The sequence below is a fragment of the Diadema antillarum genome, unplaced genomic scaffold, assembly GCF_040938485.1.
Source record: "Diadema antillarum isolate AM-2024a unplaced genomic scaffold, OU_Dant_1.0 seq00000204_RagTag, whole genome shotgun sequence".
NCBI classification, from domain to species: Eukaryota; Metazoa; Echinodermata; class Echinoidea; order Diadematoida; family Diadematidae; genus Diadema; species Diadema antillarum.
The window spans coordinates 16,268-39,413 of record NW_027271263.1 but is presented as its reverse complement, the minus strand read 5'-3'; the positions used below and the strand labels follow the sequence as shown (position 1 = coordinate 39,413).

At 36.2% G+C, this 23,146-nt stretch overlaps 1 protein-coding gene across 1 annotated transcript in view; it reads right to left on the bottom strand.

The window, feature by feature from the left end:
• Nucleotides 1-23,146, bottom strand: part of LOC139728875 (formin-binding protein 1-like) — a 59,062-nt gene that overhangs the window by 24,242 nt on the left and 11,674 nt on the right. Inside the window, exons 8-10 of the mRNA XM_071639809.1 lie at nt 18,693-18,707; nt 7,949-8,023; nt 4,103-4,120 (exon numbers count right to left, since the gene is read on the bottom strand). Coding sequence (XP_071495910.1) covers nt 4,103-4,120; nt 7,949-8,023; nt 18,693-18,707 — 108 coding nt within the window. The remainder of the gene's footprint in view (nt 1-4,102; nt 4,121-7,948; nt 8,024-18,692; nt 18,708-23,146) is intronic.

Genomic DNA, 23,146 nt, shown 5'->3' with positions numbered 1-23,146 from the left:
AGGGAATGTGTGCTTTCCAAAAGAAAAAAAAAAGAAGAGATTTTGTTGAATTCTCTTAATCTTTTCCTTATAACAGTGATTGGGGTGCCAAAACAATTCCTAACTTTTGGATGGATTGTCTTATTTTTCTCAAACTTCACTGACATGTTAAATTAGTAATACTGCATTCACTCAATTCATATATTTCACTAATATTTGGGTTTCATTCCCTTTTAAAGTTATAGTAATCAGTAACAATGATAACTTTTATAACATCGATGACATGCTGGCATAAAGACTTTCCTATTTCCACACCATTTTTTAAAAATAAAATAAATGGAAGTTAGAAAGTGACTCATCAGTAATAGCCTGCATTATTAGATTTAAGAGCCAAAGTTTAAATAAAAGAGTCTTAAACAAAAGTGCTGCATTTCTGCTAAGCCAGGAAGGAGGCTTTTGTTATCTGTTCTGTTCCCTGCTGTGTTAACTTCACTTCATTTTAACAAGCAAAATTTGCAAAGCTTCTTACAATAACTGTTTTTATTTGCAACTATCCATGCATTGACACCTATCAGAGATCTATCAAATACAAATGAGTCTGTGTACAATGGCTTGTTTTAATGCAAACTTCATTATCTTGCCATTGACATATTACAGAAAGTCTTAAGCATTTTGCATCAAGCACATTGTATTACATACAAAATGTATTAATAAAGCAACATCATGTATTAAGATGAAAATAACATTCAATATGCCAGCAATTTTTGCAAGTTCAAATGACTGAAACATAAATTCTGAACAATCTCTACATGTCATTGCTATTCACTCCCTTAGTTTCTCTTTGCTTCTAACCACTTGCAAATTTTCAGAGGAAACATTTCTTTTCAGTAGAACCCTATTGTGGTGTTTGATACATTGATTAAAAAGATCTATGCTTTTGTGCTAATGAAAAAACCTTTTTTCAAACAATCTTTCTCAAACCATCTATTATCATCTATAACATCACCCCCACCCTCTCCAGCCACAAGATATAAACATAAAAAATAATGTGTGTCGGGAAGGAACGAGGCAAGGCAGGAGTGTGTATGAAACAATCATCAAATATGCAGATCATTGATGAAAAGTCAAATGCACGCACTTCAACTACGTATCACTATATCCATACAACAACTTGCCAGACTTCAAGCTGATAAGATAAAAAATAAAATAAAAAAATCACTCAAAAAATCAACAAATAAATAAATAAATAAATGCAAAAAAATAAAAATGATTAGATTTTTCTGTAGCAAGACTCAATAACATACCTGGAAAAAGGATAGAGGTCGCTGAAAAATATATGAAAACAAATAAAAACAAAAAATGTGTCAATTACAGAGACAGGAAAAAGATGCACCATGAAGTATTACTATTACTCTTCTTTTTTTTGGATAGAAGCAACAGAATTCATCTTTCAGCCTTCATTTGCCAGCAAATTTCATTTTCTTCCAACCTGTCAGCATCACAGGCCTAAAGAAAGAGGTAACTGTTGCAATTGCTGGAGGTAAATTATCATGAACAACACTTTTGTCAGTTACAATGTTTCACAATCTTTATTTTTCCCCAACAAGGGATATAATCTCAAACTAAAACCTCTGCAATGTTGATTCTTCAGAAATGGGCAGTTCTGACAGCCAGATACAGCATGCAAAAAAGAAAAAGAAAAAGATATATTTAACTGATCCTAAAAAATCGCTCTGATGCTAGACCAACAAGATCATTATCATCATCACAAAAGAATGCCTGATGATCTATGGCTTGCTACTTTTCGGTAAGTTTGAGAAAGGCAGGAAAAAATTGAGTTCACACAAAAGAGAACAAAGTCTCCATGGTTAGAAAGGGGGAAAAATGAACGAGGAAAAATCTTTGCCCCAATCTGATGAGGATTTCTCTTCTGCTCAGATGCCAAGATGACGAGGCAGAGATGCTAGGTTTCCATGGATACGCATCTCCTAGTTCAGATCACCGAGGATTTTACAGTCACCACCTCAATCCCTTGCATGCTATGCCCACTTGTGTGTGTGTGTGTCTGTGTGTGTTATCTGGTGAGTGAAGGTCATCAGTTCATTTTGATATACATATGCACACTGTGTGGTTACAAAATGGTGTGCTTATTCACATTTGGAAGAGTATGTTGGTGTGTGTATATATGCATGTGTGTGTTTCTGTAGTTCTGTGCACCACAATACACACACCTTGTGACCCCGGACTACCGGTATACACCCCTTTCTCTGCTCTACCCATGTCAAGAACGAGCCATCATCATGCATAAAAAGAGTTTGACTGATCAGTGCAAAATACTTTTCCATCTGTATTTCGTTTCATCTCCTGCACTTTTCAGCATTTAACAGCTGTTGGTAACTGGGCTTTATGTTTTAGTTTGTTGCTTTCTGCCAAGTTTGAACAAGTTATATCAACAATCTTATTCCTATAATGAAGACTTATTTGAGCAGGCTAATATTGATATTTTTTTTTACCAAGATTTCATTAACTCAGACAATCCCTGCCCCAGACTGGGAAATGATGTTACCATAGCAACCACCATCACCATTGAGGACACACCAAGCTCCCTCGTACTTCAGCACCCCAACACAACACCCCATCGCCAAATCGCATCCCATCTATGTTGCTCGCAGATTTTCAAAATGGAATTAGAAATCACAGCGACCTTGAGCCTCAACACTTCCAGAGGAAAAGAAAAAACACCAAGTCCTATAAATTTGTTAATATCTTTTTGTGAAGTGTTACATTTGTCAATGAAAATATCAGCAGTGTAATTTTTTTCTCTCCTGAAAGAGTACAATCAATCCCACAAAATTCTAACTTGTCTTGTCCTGTCCCCGTGGAAACTGTCGAAAACGGAATAGACGACACTACATTTTGAATTATTCTCTAGCTGCCAAGATGGCTGCCAGGTGTAGGGGGTTTTAGATCTGGGATCACAGTGCTACATACATTCTTTGGTGTGTCTGCGATAACATATTGCACCAGAGTAAATGTTCTCAAAGTCTGCCTACTGGTCCCTTATTGGACTTCCTCTACTTCCCTACAATGACATACAACAGTAGCTCCCCATCATGCACCTGTTCATCTTTACGAGTGTTGACGTATTAGACTATTAGTTTCATTTTCCGAAGTCTGGTTTACTTAAACTTAGCACAGGACGTACAGGAAAAAGCCATCTCGCAGCATTGCTCATTCATAAAGAAAATTTCACATTTCATCTCCTACCAAGAGAATGCAAACCTGGTTTTGATTTCATGACAGCAAATGGATGAAGATCAATTAATTTTTGGTAAATCTAGCACAAACTGGGTACTGCGCTTCGACTGGACAGAGTTTACATCCAAACCAGACTTCAGAACGTGAGCCTACAACTTGAATAGGACCAGTCAAACCCTAGATCAAGTGTGACATCTTAGATCAGCAGTAATCAACCCATCACAAGGCCCGTTTAAGAACAGAGAAAATAGAAGACAGTGGAAATTTACCAGAGCACAATGCATTCAGGGCTTGACAAAAACTGCAGCATTTTTTTTTTTGTTACATTAAAAGGAGCTTATAAAGGAGAGCAGAGGAATGGGAGCAGAAGCACGCACTAGCTGAAGAAACAGTAACATTTGAAAGATCCACACAAAATAGAGCCTTTGCATTTCAGACAAAGCGCTCATCCACACACAACGACTACACTCAATGGATGTCTGCTCATGTGTTATGAAATCAATGATCCACACGGCCTTCTTTGGATGAGTTGCCAATTGTAAAGTTCAAGCGCTGTGTGCATGAGGCACAAGTACTGTACTGCTTTGCTCTTTCAAGTCTTATCTTATTTCCCATTGCTCACACAATTTGCAATATGTGGGTCTATGCAGTTTTGATGGGAACACTGCTGCAGCACAGCAATTGCCAAGCCCCAAATGATGATGCAACACACGACAGGCGTATAGAGGGAAAAAAGAAGGGAAGTTGTTAAAAGAGTTTGCAGGGTAAGTTTTTATTTGCGGCTACCTGAAGAGGTTAAATTTGGTTTAAATACAACTGTGGAAGGAGGAAAAAGAGAGAAAAAAAATTGGGATCTCAAACACACCTTTCTCCTGAATCGACCCTGTGCCACAGACCGTTAAACATAATAAAAAACAAAGAAGCAAAACAGGTGAATATTCAAATAATAAGACATTCATAAGGACTCAGTACTAATGCAGTACATAACACAAAATAAACCATTCAATAAGGAGAAAATAAAAAACAACAAAGAACCATAGAGAGCTATGAAAATATACTGCAACCATTCATTGGCACATTAAGTGTAACAATACTGTGCTTGGAAGTACACAACATCAAACAATGTAAAAAATTGTTGCAGCAAGTTACATTATTGTTTTTAGCAAATTCAGTGTGGTTGCCTCCTAAGGTTAAAAAGTTTACTCTTTGTTCTGCCGATTCATCATTCTAGAGATTTAGCACTACACTCTGCTATTATAAAAGCATTTGACAAATAAGGCCGAAGTGCTTGGCAATCCAAAGATATTCTAAAATTTTGTCTCACAGCAGCAAAACAATAAAAAAAAATCAATTCTATTAAAAGTCTTCAAATTTGAACCAGCCAAACTGATGTATGTCTGGCTTGTTTTGATCCATGAGAATAATTCGGGACAGTAGACTTTGTAAATTAGTATAAAAGGTAATTAACAGCTCAGGCATTGTTGGTGAGGTGCTTTCAATTATAGAAACATTCGTTGATTCATATTTCAGATTTGACCAAGCTGTAATGTACACACCTCTTTCCATTCCTTCCCTCTAAAAACCCTTCTTCGCTGAGCAATGACAAAAAACACCTTTTCTATTCAATTTTGACAACTTGCCAACTAATGAAGATCCATAACAAAACATGATTCCCTCGCCCTCCCCCATCCCCCTTGGAAAAAAAAAAAAATCATCCTCGGGAAATAACTCGAACAAAGAGTGCCTGAAATCAGGTCTAAGGCAATTACCCCGGACCCTTCCCCTGGCCCTAATCCTAATCCTGAACCTAATCCTAACCCTAAACCAAACTCCTAACCCTAAACCTAACCCTAACCCTAATCTTTACTGTAACCTTACTACTAACCAGTATTTAGCTGGAGGGTAATTGCCCTCTGGGGGTAATTGCCCGGACACGCCTGGAATCACTACAGTAGGCCCAATATTTGTTTCAAAAGACATATATCTCATATCTTATTCATGGCACAAAACCCGTCTAGCACCTACACTATAAGAAAGGGTAGAAAAGACACAAAAGTGGACATTTTCTGCTCTCATCCCACTCCTCCCAAACTTGCAAAAACATGGTAAACCGCATAGCCATCTAAATGCCATTAGAATTTACTTTAAGGATTTTACCATTAGGATTTATCTACTTAATATTGAGCATTTAACATCTTATTTTTTTTTTTATTTATCAAGAGGGCAATGTGCATTTGTTTGATATTGTTGTGTCACCCTTTGATGTTTTTCTCCATTTTGAATTTTGCTGTTGAGACCTGGCTTCATGTAAGCACTGATACAACTTATACTTGCCACCTACTCAGTGCAACCTTATTAGTTTTGAGTTCTTTTACTGTTACCATAGTATTTCTTGATTTTTACATAAGATTACATAATATACAGTTTTAAACAGTAACAAACATGTAGTAGCTTGGATTCTTTTGCAGTGTATTCTATCTTTCAGGAAGGTTTTAGTTGTTGTTTTTATTCAACTTTACTATTCTTTTTTTTTTTCACTAGGAGGGGTTATTAGCATTATGGTTTTGTGGCTTGCTTAAGTTTGTTAAAAGCTTTATATGTGAATGTGACACATTTTGTTTGTGCACATGAACTTATGAAGGTGTGTTGATCTTTTGAATTAGCTGGGGAAAAATGGTGACCTTGGCCCATTCTGTGGATTTCCCTCCTTTTCTCTTTACCACTCGAGGAGAAATCCAGTAAAGTTGTGACAAATAAACTTTCTGAAGCCACAACATGAGTCCAATACGACGTAGGATTTGCTTACACGAGGAAATGATCGAAGGTAAAGTCCTCATGGATGTAGTGAGAATTAAGGAAGTTAAATCGAGTGCGATGTCAGGCTACCGTGACAATCCTCACATGCAATGTTGTGAGAAACTAAAATAGAAATAAAATAATAAATGACACATGCCCTTTGATGCCAAATAAGTTAATAAATGATAAATGTCCAAGATAGCTTAATTTCCTCTACCAGTGATGCTAGTCAACAAATCATTCGTGTGATGCGATGAAATTGCCCTTCAAACTTCTAAAAAATTAGAGGGGGAATGAGCACTAGACACTATAGATTACTAGTACACAGTACCTTTGAGGATGGTATGTTAAATCTAAAACCTTATTATAACTGTTTCAATCTGAGTTTCTCTAGTTATAGTTTTATACATTCTGCTTCCAGTTTTCTTCAGAATCTCGTACATCATCCAATATACTGTATATTCGCTGAAAATTTGGTTATGCTTTGGCTCTTTTTTGGCTATCATTCTGAATTTAAAGTGCTAGAAAAACCAGTTGTATCATATTTTGATTTGTCAAAAAATGCCCTTGGACTAGTGTTTCGTGCTCTGCATCAAGTTAAATGATAACTTTCCAGTGTTCTGAACTCTATTGAAAAAGTTCTAACAGTGGTAGTAGAACTGCACATGATTATAAGAAACAGCCAATACACTCTCAGGACTGCTGTGTGTTGCTACATGGTATCAAATAATGATGTGTATTACTACCAGGTCACATCTCCCTTAAATTACTGAATGCTTCCATACAAAACCTGTTCTAATTTTGGTTACCCTATTGGAAGAAAGGGCTGGGGGACGAGGATAGAGGTGCATACATTATCTAGTGCTCAATATTTCTTTGTTTTTAGAGAATGGTGTAAAGATTATCACTCGCCCAACGTATGCCTCACTAGAAGCCATACGGTATTAATAGTGCTTTTTTTGTTTTAGCTACAAATCTTGGAGGCAAATTTTTGAAGTCCATTGCTAAGGCTAGTACATGAAATATGCCACACAGTGGTTGCCATAGCGATACATTTCACTGAGAAACCTTCATGTTTATCTACCCAACAGAATTCACGCGGTCAAATAAATATTCTACACTGAACAAAAAGGGACGTACAAACATCAGCTTCACTGGGCGTTTAACGGTAAGATAGTGCACGACTAGAACTCGGTAACATGCGATACATGCAAAGGCCAGGCTGTGGTACAGATACTGGGACAAGAGACAAGACTTTCTACTCATACATTCCAATTCTATCCCACTATACAGGCACAGCTTGTTCCATTACAACTATCACATACTAAAGAAACAAAAATTCATAAAACAAATATTGCCCAAAAATATTTTCAGTTTCCTAACAGTTTTATGCTCTTGTCATAAAGTGCAATTTTTTCCATACCAAATCTCCTGATTTATCTGCTCAGGATTTATGCTTTTACAATGAAGTGCTTAGTTTTGCATGTGAAATTTATGTTATTAAAGTGATTTATATTAATTTCTAGATGGGGTTACTTCTCTCATGATTACTGTTCAAAATTTGTCATAAATCCAAACATTGGATCAAAATGACCATTAATTCTTATGGATTATGCAGGGTGTGCAGCTATGAAAGGAATCATTTTAAGTTTAAAAACAATGATGATTTATCAACTGCAAGTTGAATTCTTGCTATTACTCAACTGAAAGTTTTATTCCTGTGATGAGGTAAAAATTACAATATTGCTTGATGCAAAATATCCAATTTTTACTTTGTCAATTTCCTGAAAAGTATCTAGCTGTGCCTGCTTGAAAAGAGACTACTACAGTGCCAGCGTGCACTCGCATCTTGTTGCACCTAGCTTGATCTCTCCAGCTAGCTGTTTTTAGTCTACTACATTCACCACCACGATACCTTGCGTCTAAAGGACGGTGTGTGAGGGATTTTCATCTTGATGCCAGCCGAGGAACGCGAACCACCAGATTCCTCCTGGGTGGGGGATGCAGGAGGCGGGGCAGAGGTTGCATGAAGGTGGTGAAGGGAGAATGAAGGTTAGTTCTCAACATGACGACATCATGGGGTGGGGAGGGGCGGATGGAGGGTGATAAGATGGGGGAGGGGTTATCACAGGACGATGCAACAAAGTCACAAGACATTGTACGACCATCGGGAAGACGAAAAGAAATAGTCATCATCAGAGTTCAAAGTGAGATTTGTTGTCATCATTTTTTGTTGTTCAATGATGGTCATGCATTCATTGGCAGAAGATGAAATGATGATGTAGTTGTCATAGTAACGGATGATGGTATAGAGATGTTGAAGATGTTTTAGTGGTAGAAACATGTTTTTATTGAGAAAAAGATAATGAAACCATGTAAGAAAACAGAAATAATGAGTATCAATATGTATGTGAGAATGAAATATGAGACAAGGAAAGAAAGATAAATGGATAGAAAGATTGATAGATGGATAAAAAGATAGATAGATGGATAAATGGAAAAAAAAACAAGAGAAAGAAACTCAGACACACAGAAAACAAAGGACAAGTTCCACAAAGTCACAAGAAAGGGGATACATCAGGTATGGATGAGGGAACGTAAGGTATGGGTGGTTGTCGTCATTGTTAGATGAAAAACACACCGTCAGAAGAAGGCACATCGCCATTTTGAGCAGATACGAGGTTAAGAACACACCAAGGAGGCAGGGTGGGCGGAAGATGAAATTTCCATTGTCATGTCAAAGGAGGTTAGCAATGCATTAAGACACAAAAATTAGTCAGGGGTAGGAGGATCAGAGAAAATTGAGAAGGAGTTGACCAATTAATGCCGCTCAAGGAAAAATCCCATTAAATGCTTGATAGGATAAAAGAGACATTCATTCAAACAAAAGGAAATCATCATTTCACATTGCCTGTAAAAACCAGAGAAAACAGAGGTCAAAGAATCTACAAGCAAGAGAAGCGACAAATTAAACTTGACACCGTGGATGTAACTCCTTTGTTGGATATAACATCTGAATGATCATATCAGACTCTCTGTGAATCTGACTGGCACAAATAAGCATCAAATTAAAATACTGCAAAATAATATAAAGGAACTGCTGTGATATAAACACCTGTGGGGTAATAATGTTTACTGCTTCATTGACATACCACCATGTATACAAACAGTGGCCTGTCCTCATGTAAACAGTAATATCATGTGCGAGAGTCATGGATGTTAATCACTCAAGTGCCTTAATGTAAAGTTGCATTGCAATTACTTTTTCCATGTGAACCGCCTCCTATGTTTCAGAGGGGCTTGTTATGCTTTGCGTGGTGTATTTCACATTGATCATCTGGCTGCAGGAATGTCACATGTCTATTTTTGAAAAAAGGTAGAGGCATACCACGTGAAGAAATGCCTCAGCTAAGAGCATCTTACTAAGTGGATATGGCAGATTTCTTGTTACTGTGTACTGAGCTGAATCAACTATTGTGCAACAAAGACAAATAGGCTAACACAGATATGCTAGACAGATATTGGAAGCTAGGTGATGAAAAAGAGTAGTTTGTGTTACAATGCCATTTGAGAACTCTGCTATTTTCAGCTTACTTCAGTTTATAAATTGCCAATGTTACTTTGTGACTGTGTGCATATTATTTGTTCTTCTTTGTCCTACTTTGAGCTTGTGAGGTTGGTTATTTCTACTTGATTATTTCAACAAGCACGTGCTGACATGTTCAAACATCTCTGCATTAGAATATTTTTAGAAATCAACTCCAATTCAATCTTGCAGCATTTGGAACGTGCCAATTTTCAAATGTGAATAAGGTTTTTATTTTATCTATTGTCTCAATCTAAGGACCACCACTAACGCATTCAAGATTTCTGTAACTCTAAATTTCCTAGCAGACAAAAGAGTGAAGCCATGTAACAATCAATCTCAATCTTTTTACTTCATGCATACCTGCCAAAGCTGAAATTTACAAATTGGAATAAATGGGAGAAAATACTACAAGATGAAGAATAAACATCCCTCTGTCATACAGTACTATCAGCAGGTGTCCATCAAAAAAAAAAAAAAAAAAAAAAATACAAGCCTATAAACATCTTTCTTCTTTTCCTTGGAAAATAAGAATATCATGTTTAGTAAGAAGAGTTGGCAGGTATGTTACCGAGGTTCCAGGACGAACTTGACTGTGAGATCAATGAAGTATACATCCTATAGAACAGTGGTTACGCAAAGAAATAGCGCTGGTGTTTCTTTGCTTGGCTTCTTTTTTGCATTTTTGAATTTTTGCATAAAAACAACAAGAAGGCTACTGTCACTTCCTACTGGTGAAACTGTGCCTGAGTGCGATACAGAAAGAAAAGTTAGTCTCCATCTAAAGATTTACTGATTATCCACTACTTAACTACTGATGCATGAAGTTACAGCTACTTTTGGTTGGCTTAATATGTAACTGACACTGTATCCTTCACCATAAATCAAACGCACATTAAACAGCCTCGATATAATGTGAAAGTTTCCTGCCTACAATCTGTACATATTGCATTGAATCAAATGATGATTTGTTTCACACGGCCGCTACGTAAGCAATGAAAGCTTATAAGCGAGCAACCGTACGACCCATAGTTTGAAGTCCCCATCAAAGGACAAGACAACACCGATAGAACATGCCCTTCCTAGTGGCTAAACTGATGCTGCCCAGGGTCTGGAGCCCAGGACCTTCACGGTCATTCATAAGGTCCTGGTCTTAACCACTGGGCCACGCCTCCATTACATGAGCCCAACTACACGTTCTCTATCTGTTAGACAATCCTCCCAGACAAAACACACAAATGTGCAAATATGTCCGATATCACACAGGATGGTTAAAAGTCAACATTTTGTCTCCTTGTTAATCATACTGGGTGAAGGATACAAAATCTCCTTTTAACCTCTCTTCTCTCTCTATATAAGTCACTTACAGAACATTGCACAGGGCAGGAAATCCTAGTGGAAACGTTCAACTTTCAAACCACAATCTATGAAGAAGCCTCTCTAGGGAAGTTTGATGTACAGTTTTTACTCCAAACAAAAAGTGCAAATCCATCAACATAAACGGAATATATTTGAATCCTGTGAGACCTTGAGAACATGTGGCACTTCCTGGACACTCTTCACTTGGAATGTCATTCATTCCCCCTTCTTTCTTCTCAGATGTGATACTAGTATATACAGGGTATTAATTCTGTTGACACATTTGTAACTATTTCTTGGAAATATTGGAAAGAAAAAAATTGGATTTAGCAGGTTACTTACAAAAAGAAGGAAAGAAATCAAACAAATCCCATAACAAGTATATGTGACCGTGCATCACAAAACGAACAAAAAGTCGCACACACTGACTTTGCATGAGGACTGAAAATGGGTGCAATGGAACAACCTAGCCAATCTTGACTTTTTCATATTTTCTGAAAGAGCAAGTCTTCTTTTACATTATTCTGTAAAATTTGGGATCATGAAACGGGCAGGCAAGTGTGTTTTTTTAGCAGTTTATCTCAAACAAATTTTTGGTAAAATAGTATGATTAGGTGTGTCTTTAGAGTCCCCTTTTCATTTTTGAAAAACCCTGTACACACTCTTCACTTTCAACTCTAATAACTTTTGAAAGGGTAAGGCTACTGCTTTTGAAAGTTGGCACTGATTATTGACAGAATGTGTTAATAAGGCATGCTCAATTTCACTTTCATCTGATAATCCCGTCATTGTTGTTACTCCAGTGGTTTACTTCCTGTTTTTTGTTCCATTCATCGCACAGCCAGCACGGCTTGGTTAATGTTAAGCACTTGAATAGACACTGTACTTCAGAGCCTCTTTTCTCAGTTCACACTTTTCCTGAGTTTGTGCTTTCTTTCCAATATTTAAATAGGTTAGGAGAGTCCATTTGAAGTCTGCTCTTTCAGAATATGGTCTTAACTAAAAATCCATGTCTGGCGACTTTTTGTTTGTTTTGTGGTGCAGGGTCACATATGATCTCCACAGGTGAAAAGCTGAGTGTACTGAAATAAGATGACAAAACTTATTGACAAAACAAGAAGTTGAATCACCAATTTTCTTTGTCGAATGAAAAATGAACTTAGCAAACTTGCATATTCCTAACAACTGAAATAGCTGAGAGAATATCAAGAATAAAAAACCTGAACGAAAGTTACTTTTGATTTAAAAAAAATAGAGAAGTGTCTCAAGTTTGGGGGATACTGAAATATACTGACTCATTGTTTACTCTGCCTACACACAAAATTGGATTTAAATCTCTATAGCAACTGCTGCGAAGGGATTACCCGAGTGACCCAAAACTTGGCATACTAATTGATCATGCTCTATTATGCTTTTCAGAGCATCAACGCCCCTACAAACTGTTGACTTTTTTTCAGGTCAACTAGGAAATTAACTTTGTGCGAATGATGCATGGTTTGTTCATTTTCGTTTTTGTTTGTTTGTTTGGTTTTTTTTTTTTATATGGGGTCACATATGTGTACATACATTACATATATTCAAATATATATATATTCCTGTGCTACATGAAAATGAAAACATGATCTTGATATGACACTGTTATATCGATATTCTGTCTATGGAATGTCTGTGCAGATCTGAGCAATGTAGGCTTATGTGAAAGGCCAAATTCAGGTCTGTTATTCTGCACAAAGAAATATCCAGCGTATACATACCCCACAAAGATAATCTGTGGTACCTGATAATACACCCAACACATGATGTAACGAGTAAATGAGGTATGACAAGCAAATTTTTTTTTTAAAACTAAAATGAAACAAATTCAATCCTATTAGTAATTATGTACCTTACTCATCCATTGAAGGAAAATGAATGCATATATGTATATCTGTATGTATGAATATATATCATATATCATACCTATGTGTGCATAACTATATAATGGCATACAGTTGTGTAATATACGCATATACCTAGGGTTTAAACTCTCTATTCCACCACCAATAAATGTTTATTCCACCACCGATAAATGTCAAAGCCACTTACACCCAGTACTAATTGCAATGTGCATAGCTATGTATCACTGGTGACTACAAGGCTTTAATAATTAATTTGGTCGGCAAAATGAAGATAATATGCCATGAGCATGCATACACCAGACAACAGATTATTACAATGTACCACTGTCTACAAACATTATCACATAACGGCACAGGTTACACAAAGTGCCAAATACAAACTGTTATTAACACCTGTTGAATTCACATACAGGGGAGGGGGTGAACACTTCTACTTTGAATGGTATCTATCACCTACAAATGTGATTATTTTCCTTGCTCCTACTACACAGTTTGTGATCAGTGAGAAGTGGTTTATACCACTCAAGAGCTGCCACATGACTGAAAGTTTGTGCATGCAGAGAGAACCACACTTTATCCAGAATGGTACATCATCCAAACAAGTCCCTACCTAATGATGACTTTGTATCCTCTTGGATTTTTCATTCCCTTAACCCTGAGAAGCTACAGCCCAGACTAGTTTGCTGTTTCTAGGGTCTTCATCACATTAGTAGGCCTAATTTGACTACATAAAGAGAGATTGTTTACTCTGCTAATGTGGTTATGTTTAAGCATTTCTTAGTTGCTACTGATTAACAAATTACCCTACATCGAAGTTAATACATGTAGGTACTGAATAGTCAGCACTTTAATAGTAGCCATGATTCAAAAAAAAAAAAAAAATGGGTTAGATTTTCTTGGTGTGTTTGCCTTTTGTCAATATCATCCAGAAAATTATAAACCAATTTAGATGAAATTTTTTAGACAGGTCTTTTGTGGTAAAAGGAACAAGCGATTACTTCATTGTCGTAATATGGATCATAATAGCGATCCAGGGCTTTGGGTGTCAAGATGTGTGCACAATTCTATATTGTGTTAGTGACCCTTTGGCCTCAACAATAAAAATTTGATCAAAACGTGATGAAAAATAGGGAAGTTATAACATTTTGAAGTTTCTCTAATATTTCAGGAAACAGTTCTTGAACAGTCAACATGAATGTGCAAATAGTGAAGTGACGTCATCCCCTCACAACTTGAAATATAGTTTGTAACATTTTGAAATTTCGAGTTTTTTATTCAGATGCAATTAAGTCCCAGTCTCAAATCCTGATATATGTATGTCTTACTTATCATTATTCTCAAGTTATTCAACCACGAATATCATGTTTTACACTTAGATAACAGTAATATTGAACTTTTGTCACTTTTTTTTTGTGCACAATCAATGACAAATTGTGAGGCGATGACATCATCAGCTCACTCATTTGCATATTCATATAAACTGTCCGAGAACTGTTCTGCAGAAATTACTGAAACTTCACAACTTCATAACTTCCCTAATTTTTATCTGATTTTGATCAAATTTTAACTACTGTTTTATTCATACGATATTACTCTTCCTAATCAGACTAACTTATAACAGGACTGGACTTCCTCTTTAACCCAAGCTGTCTGTATACTTCGGCCTTCACAAACTCATTTATATGTTCTCTACCTCACGTCACAAAGTCAGCCTTGACTTCACAATAGACTAACCAGGAAGTGTTATCTTTGGGTTGACACATTATAGTGCCATACTCATTTCATTGCTAATAGAAGTGGTTTCATTAATGTCCATTAGTGCGGAGGAAGACAGGGGGGTAAAGAAGGGGCACTTCTCTTCACCCCTTTGATGGCGGCGGCAAATGCCGCTTCAATTTCATCCAGCTATTCATGTAATAGAGTTAAAAATGGCGAATTGTATGAGCCCAACTACCTCAAAATCACACGATACTAAGGGGGTATGGCATTAAGAACTTACAAGACTTTTTTGAAGTAATGCATTGATACTGTTATTTGTTGTTGTTTTTTTCTTTTTGGTCAAGACTGTCATGCTTTTTCTGGCTAGAGCTTTTCCTTGTCACTTACAGCTGTACTTCCTTCCCATTTTCTGCAGAAAACTATTTTGTGAAAAGCATTTAAATTAGTGCTTTGTTTATAAAAATGCCACTTTTTTGATATACTGTTTATGCCATACAGTATGCAAGGTTTTATTTATTCATCTATTTTTGAATTGAATCTTGAATTCACCAACATTGCCTCTAGCTGGGCAAGATGGTATTGTCCTCACAAAGTGGAATCATATTTCTTTGCAGCACATGTCACACATGTGGATCTTGATAACAAAATTTTTATAAAAGCCCTGATTCCTTTGATAAATGATTGCTAAACAAAAGGCATATCGAGTATATGCAGTACATCAACATACTTTTTTTTAGGTATAGCTTTGAGGAAGAAAATGTAAGATAAAGCAACATCTTTTTGTGAAGACATCGCACAGCATGTCAAAATAAATGTACAAGATTTCCCATTTCATTAGACATTACTTTTTAATAGCCAACGGGTGAAAATCTGAGCTGCATGATCAGTTTATATATTATATATATTGCATATAAAACAAAGCTTTAACAGATAGGGGGTGTGTCATATATTTCTCCACAGATATATTGATAGCAATAGCATAATTTTTCAAATTTTTGACTGCTTGATTTTGCTTTTGTCTCTTTTATTTTCAAACGCATTCAAGCAGATTTTGACATATCAGCCAGCAAAATTTGACAGTATCTTAAATTGAGCCATCGGCAAGCTGATCAATGTCCCCTTAAGTGTTAGTCAGTTCACATATCTTAACGAATGCCCACCACTACAACATCTGAAAATTGATAAAATAATACAATCCTTGTCTCAATCTTAACACTCGTGATATTCAAGATATTATACTAATAATCATACATCAAAATAATAACAGTGCTTTAATACTAAAGAGAAAATAACAATGCAATCCCACTTGGAATAGCTCATTATGTGTTTTTTGTTTGTTTTCTTTGTTTTTGTGGTATTTGGTACATTCATATCATTTTTGCTTCAATTTGCATGTGATAAAAGCCACAAATATGTGGGCATTTGCAAGATCCCACTCAAAGGATGGAATGATCTTTACCTGCAAAATAAATCTTCAAGACCAATTTTTAGTGTCAAAAATTCACTGAGACTTCAGACTCTCGCATCAAGCCAGCAGGTCAAAGGTCAATTATTACGTTTCTGGTGCTGAGCAATGATTTACTTCCAAGTTGTTAAGTGTGAAGAAGATTAATGGAGCTCTGTAAAATGAGACACTATAGTGTGTGTGTGTGTGGGGGGGGGGGGTGTCTTCTCTAAGATGATCACATAAAACAATATACACACAAAGACAGAACAAAAACTTGGTAAGTGCCGCACAAAGGGAAGCTTGGATGAATGTGAAACTGGACTTTGTCAAGTTATGACATTCTGTGTTGGTGCTTGTCCCATCCATTAATGGGCGACCAAATGAGGAAATAGAGAGAGCATTTAAACTGGGACTAGCGAACATGATCCAAGTTCACTGCTAAATTACAGAGTATATTAGGCTGTGTTTCCAGCAGTTCGTTTTCATTCTTATAACCTGAATTGTGAGCTGGCTAGTGAAAAGTCAAATGATATCCTGTAAGTGATCCTGACACATGAAATCGTTTTAAAGTGATCATGTGATTATCTGTGTTAGTAATCAAAAGGACTTCAAAATCGCTTTAACTCCAAAATACATCACGGGGTGAAACTCAAATACAACACAGTTTCAAAAACTTTTCGAAAGGTTACGGCAGCTAAACATTTACTTGCTTTTGCCAGGAACAAAAAAATCAAGTAAACAATAACTTATCACACAATATTTATCAAAGGAAAAGTTAAAAAATGAGGGACTGTGAAAAATAAACAATAAATGAACTGTTTAAGACAAGTGCAGACAGAGGGTCACCAACATAATATACACAACACAAATGTCCAGATGATTAACAATATATTTTGTGCGCTATTTTGCTAAATGCAATTCTTCTGCTAAATGAATGATTTTATCCAAGTCTCTTCTTATGAAAAGTTGGTATAAAATTCTTGCTCATATCTAATACCCTTTTCACGTCCTGTCTACAGTGTCTTGTAAACTGGTACAGATGTCTGCATGTGTACATCATATACATGTACCGATATAAATTCAACTGATTAGGTTTTTAATGCTTAGGTCTCTACAATGTAAAGAACAACAAATGTTTACCAGCAACTATGCTCCCACCAGCTACCCACATACAAATGTAATAATGTGTTGTGCTTGATTAATATGATATGATGAAAGAGAGCTACAATTGTATTAGCTTCTCCCAACGCCCCACGTGAACGGCAAAGATCTTTTCATGACTGACACAGAGACTTTGATACACGTATGGTGGCTATGTACAGGGGCATGTATTACATAACAGGGGCGTCAAGTTGGGAAGGAAGGGGGTGGGGATGTGGTGCTGACATACAGTAAACACACTATCTAGTGACGTGAACTTTGAACCTATCATTTGCTGTTGTCTTTTTTTACTACTCATTCCCAATCTGCACACATTTGATCACGGTCCAAGTGCTCATGTGATTTGTGAAAAACATCTCTTTTTTTTCCTTTTAGTCAATGTTGATGATAACATGGAATTCTGTATATTATAATGAAGCTGGATGTGCATGACGGTTGCCAATTTGCTGCATGGTGCAGACACAATCTTTCGTATAAAGTTTATGCTCACAACAGATATGCTTCACACAAATGGTAAATCCAGTCTTTTGATCCATTGACTGATGAAGTGGTGGCTATTTCAGACCAGGAATTAAGTGTTGGCATTTTCAATTATCACTAAAATTTGCAATGGAATTGGTTGAAAATGATCATTAAGAAGGCATCATTCAACAGGCAGATTAATGGGTATCTATGGTTGACTCTACAGTGCCACTTGGGATTTTGAGGAATCTTAGTTTCCACTTCAGTAGCATGACATGAGAGAGCTATGTATGGACGAAGAATGATTCAAGGCTGTTTATTAGCCTTTGATGTGCCAAAGGATGGTTGGTCAGTTTGCTTGAAATACTCCAGGTACCATACAGTGCCAATTGTGTGCAGTGTGAGAAGGTCTGGGGTTAGAATGACAACTTACACCGACTAAATGCTACACTGGTGGTTGTGATCAAATTAACAACTGAATTTTGGCTCCAAAGTGCAGCTCGCTCTATTTGTCATATTGTTTCATAGTCGCACAAAAATGAATAAATCATAATTTTGCACCTGCTGTTTATGAAGATTTCATATCCCTCATCAGGGCTTTCGTACAAACTGAAATCGCAACAAAATTACGATGCAGATTTACAATTGCTAATAAATCTGAGCCGAGATGGAAATATGCTTTGATTCCTCATATAGGGAGCAGGAGTATGATGGCGCTGTTTCCCCGATAAAAGATACAGCACTGACCAGCAGACACTGTACTGACCAGCAGATATTGCACTCGGCCTTAATTTGGAATGGAAATGAAGACATTAAAACATATTCTCTCCACACAATGTTGCTGCTGCATATGGGCACATCAACCGTCCAATAACTTTGTAATGTATGCTCTTGGGATTAATCAATCTTGTCAGTTACCAACCTCTATACCTGGTGACTACATGTTATGATATACAACAAGGTATGTAACTATAAATGATTACATGTACATGGAGTTGCACATGTGACAAGTAACTTCTATTCTCACCTCACGGCCGAGTCCCTGCCAAAAATCAGATAAAAAGAAAATAAAAAACAAAAATACAGAGAGGCTTTTAACCAGGAGATCTCATTTTTTGTCTCTACATCTCAAAACGCTGACATGTACTCCACATTTGCGCACACTGACGTGGTAATGCACAAAAAAGTACAGTTTTATACAGGAAGCACCTAAACACATAGACTTATAACTTCATAAAACAGAAAGTGACACGAAATATACATGAAACACCTCCACACGAGGTCTCTGCCCCTTGCTGTAACAATTAGAATAAAAATGGTACTCAACAGCTGAAATGATCACATATATTTGAGACAATGTGGTCATGTTGAAGTTAGACGTCATGACATGGTGTTTGTTAGTTTTTGCCAATTTTGTTACTTTTTGGCTTTTTAGCACAACAGCTTTCTCATGCTAAAATATGTTCTATAAAAAAAAGAAGCACTGTAATTACAATGAAAATGCTTTGTTTATAGCTGGATTAATTCTTGTAAAGGAGTTAGTCTTCTCAAAAAACATAACTGCATCGGTCAGGAGGAAAGCACAGAATTAATATTGATCTCGAGCATAGAGACAAAAAAAAAAGGATGAAATTAACTTAGCAAAATAATGAAATATCAAAAAAAATCTTAATCCTGCCTTCTTTCTGTAATAAAAAAACCCCAAAACAAAACTGGAAATGAAAAAAATATTCTTGCCCCACAAGTGAAAATTGGTTCTTTGTGGGTGAAAATGAGCTCCAATACTTTCTTACAGCAAGCATACGATTACAAATCTCCACCAGTAAACAAACTGAAAATTAGCGAAAATTGTGGGATACACCCAATTTGAACTTATTAGCAGGAAAACATAATTTCATTACCATAACTATGCTGGAGCTTGCAGTAGGAAAATAATCATATAAGGAATAGGCATAGAGTCATTCATATTACCAGCTTCTTACCAGATTAATACTGGAAAAAATGAATGCATACAGCACCAATGTTTCAAAAATGAAGGTTAGCACTAATGGTTGGGCTTTATCTTCATGATATATGATGGAACTAAAATTATGCATCAACAATTTCGCAAGATCTCATAGATACAAATAATTTCATGCATGTAAATTGTGTATCTGCCTAACCTATATGTGTGCATCACATTGATATTGAAGTAATTTCACAGTGGATTCCTACAAGTATGATGTATTTGGTTTTTGTTTTTTGTTTTTTTGCACACAAAATGTCATTCATTTTATATGAGAGACTGTAAAAGTGGAATTTCCTCTTTTTTTTGTGTGTGGAAATTTTCACGCATTTTGTGCAACATCAAGCTAGCGCGAAAATAAAAGCAAGCTAATAATTTGCTTGTTTTAGGTAATATTCCTATATATTTTTTTATTTCAAGGTTGGTATATCCTAGAGGCACATTACCTGCTACTTTATTTGTAGTCTTCTTCACATTTGCTAGTTCTGTACCGTGAGTGAACTTACTGTCATAACACAGGCCGGTTACTGTTTACCATAGTGTGTGCTGCAAAACCCTAAGCTGTCTTGGCAGCACTGATCTGTTTGAAGTGCTCACTCAATCAGCGTGATGGTCAGCAAAACAACAGTAAAACATGTGAAATGTATTAACCTATTCTGCCGAGTGGAAAAAAATCAATCACATGAAACTTTTCACTTTTACAGTCATAATAATAAATGGATCTACAATGCATAAGCATATGATTGACTGGCTGACCTATCTACGTGTAATGTCAGATTGTTCTATAATGTACAGTTACCTCTTGTGATGTGCATGAACTGAAATATTTCGAATTAATGTTACTAGGACAGAAATTATCAGCCTCGTGACCACACACAGGAATGGTATGCTTTCTTCATGACCTTGTTCTTGTATACAATCAAATGCAATTAGCAGTTGATTGAAAACAAGAACAGTTATGTTCTTCAATACTGGAAAACATGATATATTTGCGGCATTAATTTTTCGCAAATTGGAGCCTACGGCCTTTTTTGCGGCATTAAATTTTCACAAACTGCCACTGGCATTCAATGCATTTAGTGTAGACAAGAACTTTCGTGTGCATTTTAATTTCGTGAATCTCGGCGCTCGCGAAATTCACGAAATTAAAATGCATGCGAACATTCCTCGTTTTACAGTATCTGGTCGTGTGAGTAGGAATGATATTCCAAAGGGCTTGTAGAATGCAATGGCAGATGTCCTCCTGCCATTCAAGCTGACATACATGTAATTTTCTCAAAAAGTTAAGTAATTTATTATAACTTTTGCTGATCTATTTTGCACAATCTGTACTGCTCTCCTGGGGGCATATTCTCTTCTTCTATCAAAATCTACAGTCAACTGACATTATTTCTGTTATGAAACTCCTGCAATATCTGCAAAGGAATGGAGAGTTTGATGTAAGAGTTGGCAAAGATCACGAGTACGGGGAAAGAGAAGAAAAGGAGAACAAATGTGACTGCTTATAACCACTACCCCGAACATCTATTGACTAGCTGGCACTAGCTACAGCTTCTATGATATTACTTTCTACCAATGTATACATTTGTTTCTAGGCACTGGAAAATTCTTGCTGTGGTGCAATTTTAATGCAGTATGAATGGAAGATTGCACTTTATGAGAGGGAAATGCACGCTGCATCATTTCTACAACTACTGTGCAATGAAAAACTTGTGTTATCGTTTCCTTGTCAACTCAAAAGTGATGTATAAACCAATACTGCCCAGAGAGTGTGTATTAAAGGAAAATTCCGCTCCATATTCAAGTTTTGTCTGATAAATAGAATACAATCAAACAGACAGAAGTGTCAGTGTTTCTTGATAATCAGATCTTAGATTAAAAAGCAAGAGAATTCTGATATCATGTCTAACATGTTTTTATCTGTGATCTAAATTTATGTAAGCTTCCATAAGTCTAATACCAGTCTATTCATGGTAGTCAACTTAAACAAGACTTGGTATCTCCCTTTAAATCATTTTTACAAGCCTATTGTTTTTGTTTCCCAGCGCTTACAGACAGTGGCTACTTTCACACTTTCCCTCTGCCTCTAAATCACATGCCATTTGACACCCTTCTTTATGGGGACTGTCTGGTCTTAAAGCAATCACATGACACCCACGAGTGTGGGGTTTACGAAAGCACAAGTGACTCCATAATGAAAGCAGTCTTGTCTCTCAAACTGTTACTCCATTTAAAGAGATTTTACATGGATCAATTGATAAGAATCAGTTCATAAAAATTCTAATTCTAAAAACAGAAGGAAAACTATCTTACAGAGCATGATTTGTATGCATGTGTTTAATCCATCAACCCTAATTCTCATCTGATTGCATAATCTAAACATTAGAATTGGTACTTCTATTTGTTTTGTGGGTTTTTTTTGGTGGATGTTTATGAATACTGAACAGTGTTTTGTACAAAAAAAAAATATATATATCAGAATCTAAGTCATCTCTTTAACCTGTTGCATATTTTAAGTGAGGATGAATACACAGCTCTTGTGGTTGTACATTTGCTTTTGCTGCTGAGAAACCTCCATCCAGCAGTGTTCATCATTGGATTCTAGGAAGTTGTTCAGCCAAGCAAGATGTGTACAATGTGCAGTTCAGTAGGAGAAGGGGAAACCCCCTTTTACCATGCACTCTCACATTACATGGAAATGACGGTGATATTTCAGCGTTACTTTGCTAAATACGGCATCATCCATCATTGGTTCAATATATCATCAGCTAAGAGCTGGGGAAAATTTTTGCAACATAAAAAGAATGCTTTTTAAGAAGTTTTTTCTCTTTTGATTCATAACTGATTTAAATAAATTTCTTTCTTTTTTTAATTCTAAAAATATCAAGAATACAATGATCATTTGTGGATGGTGGAAAACTATCATCTACTGTGGCTAGCATTTCCCTTTAATTTTGATATTTGATCATGTGCAATAATGATGTATGATGTGCCTGGATGTGATAGTCGGTGATCTAATTGCTATCATATGATTATCTTCTGAAAAAATGATGTGTATGAGAATGCACAAAATTCATTAGTTGTAATTATTGGTGCTGAGGTGTGTTACTGAATAATGATATTTAGTGTGTGTGCAACATTATATATATCTTTATCAGCATGGTGTTGCAAGAATACATGTACTATGATCATGGCTATTAAAAAAATTGAATATAATTTCCCTGAAAAAAATGATGCAAATCATAAGACAACAAAAACAAAACGGCTGAGAAGAAACAAAACAAAATATGCAAGGTTTAGACGGTAATAGGAAACAGAAGTTGCAGAGAAATGATGGGAACTCATAGCCATCCAATGAGCCATGTAGCATTCATATCAAGGCCAGTAATATGCGTGGTCTCCCATGAATATTGAACGAAATTGGAACTCAAAGAAAAATGCACTTTTGAAGCTGTGTCATATGAATGGATGGACTT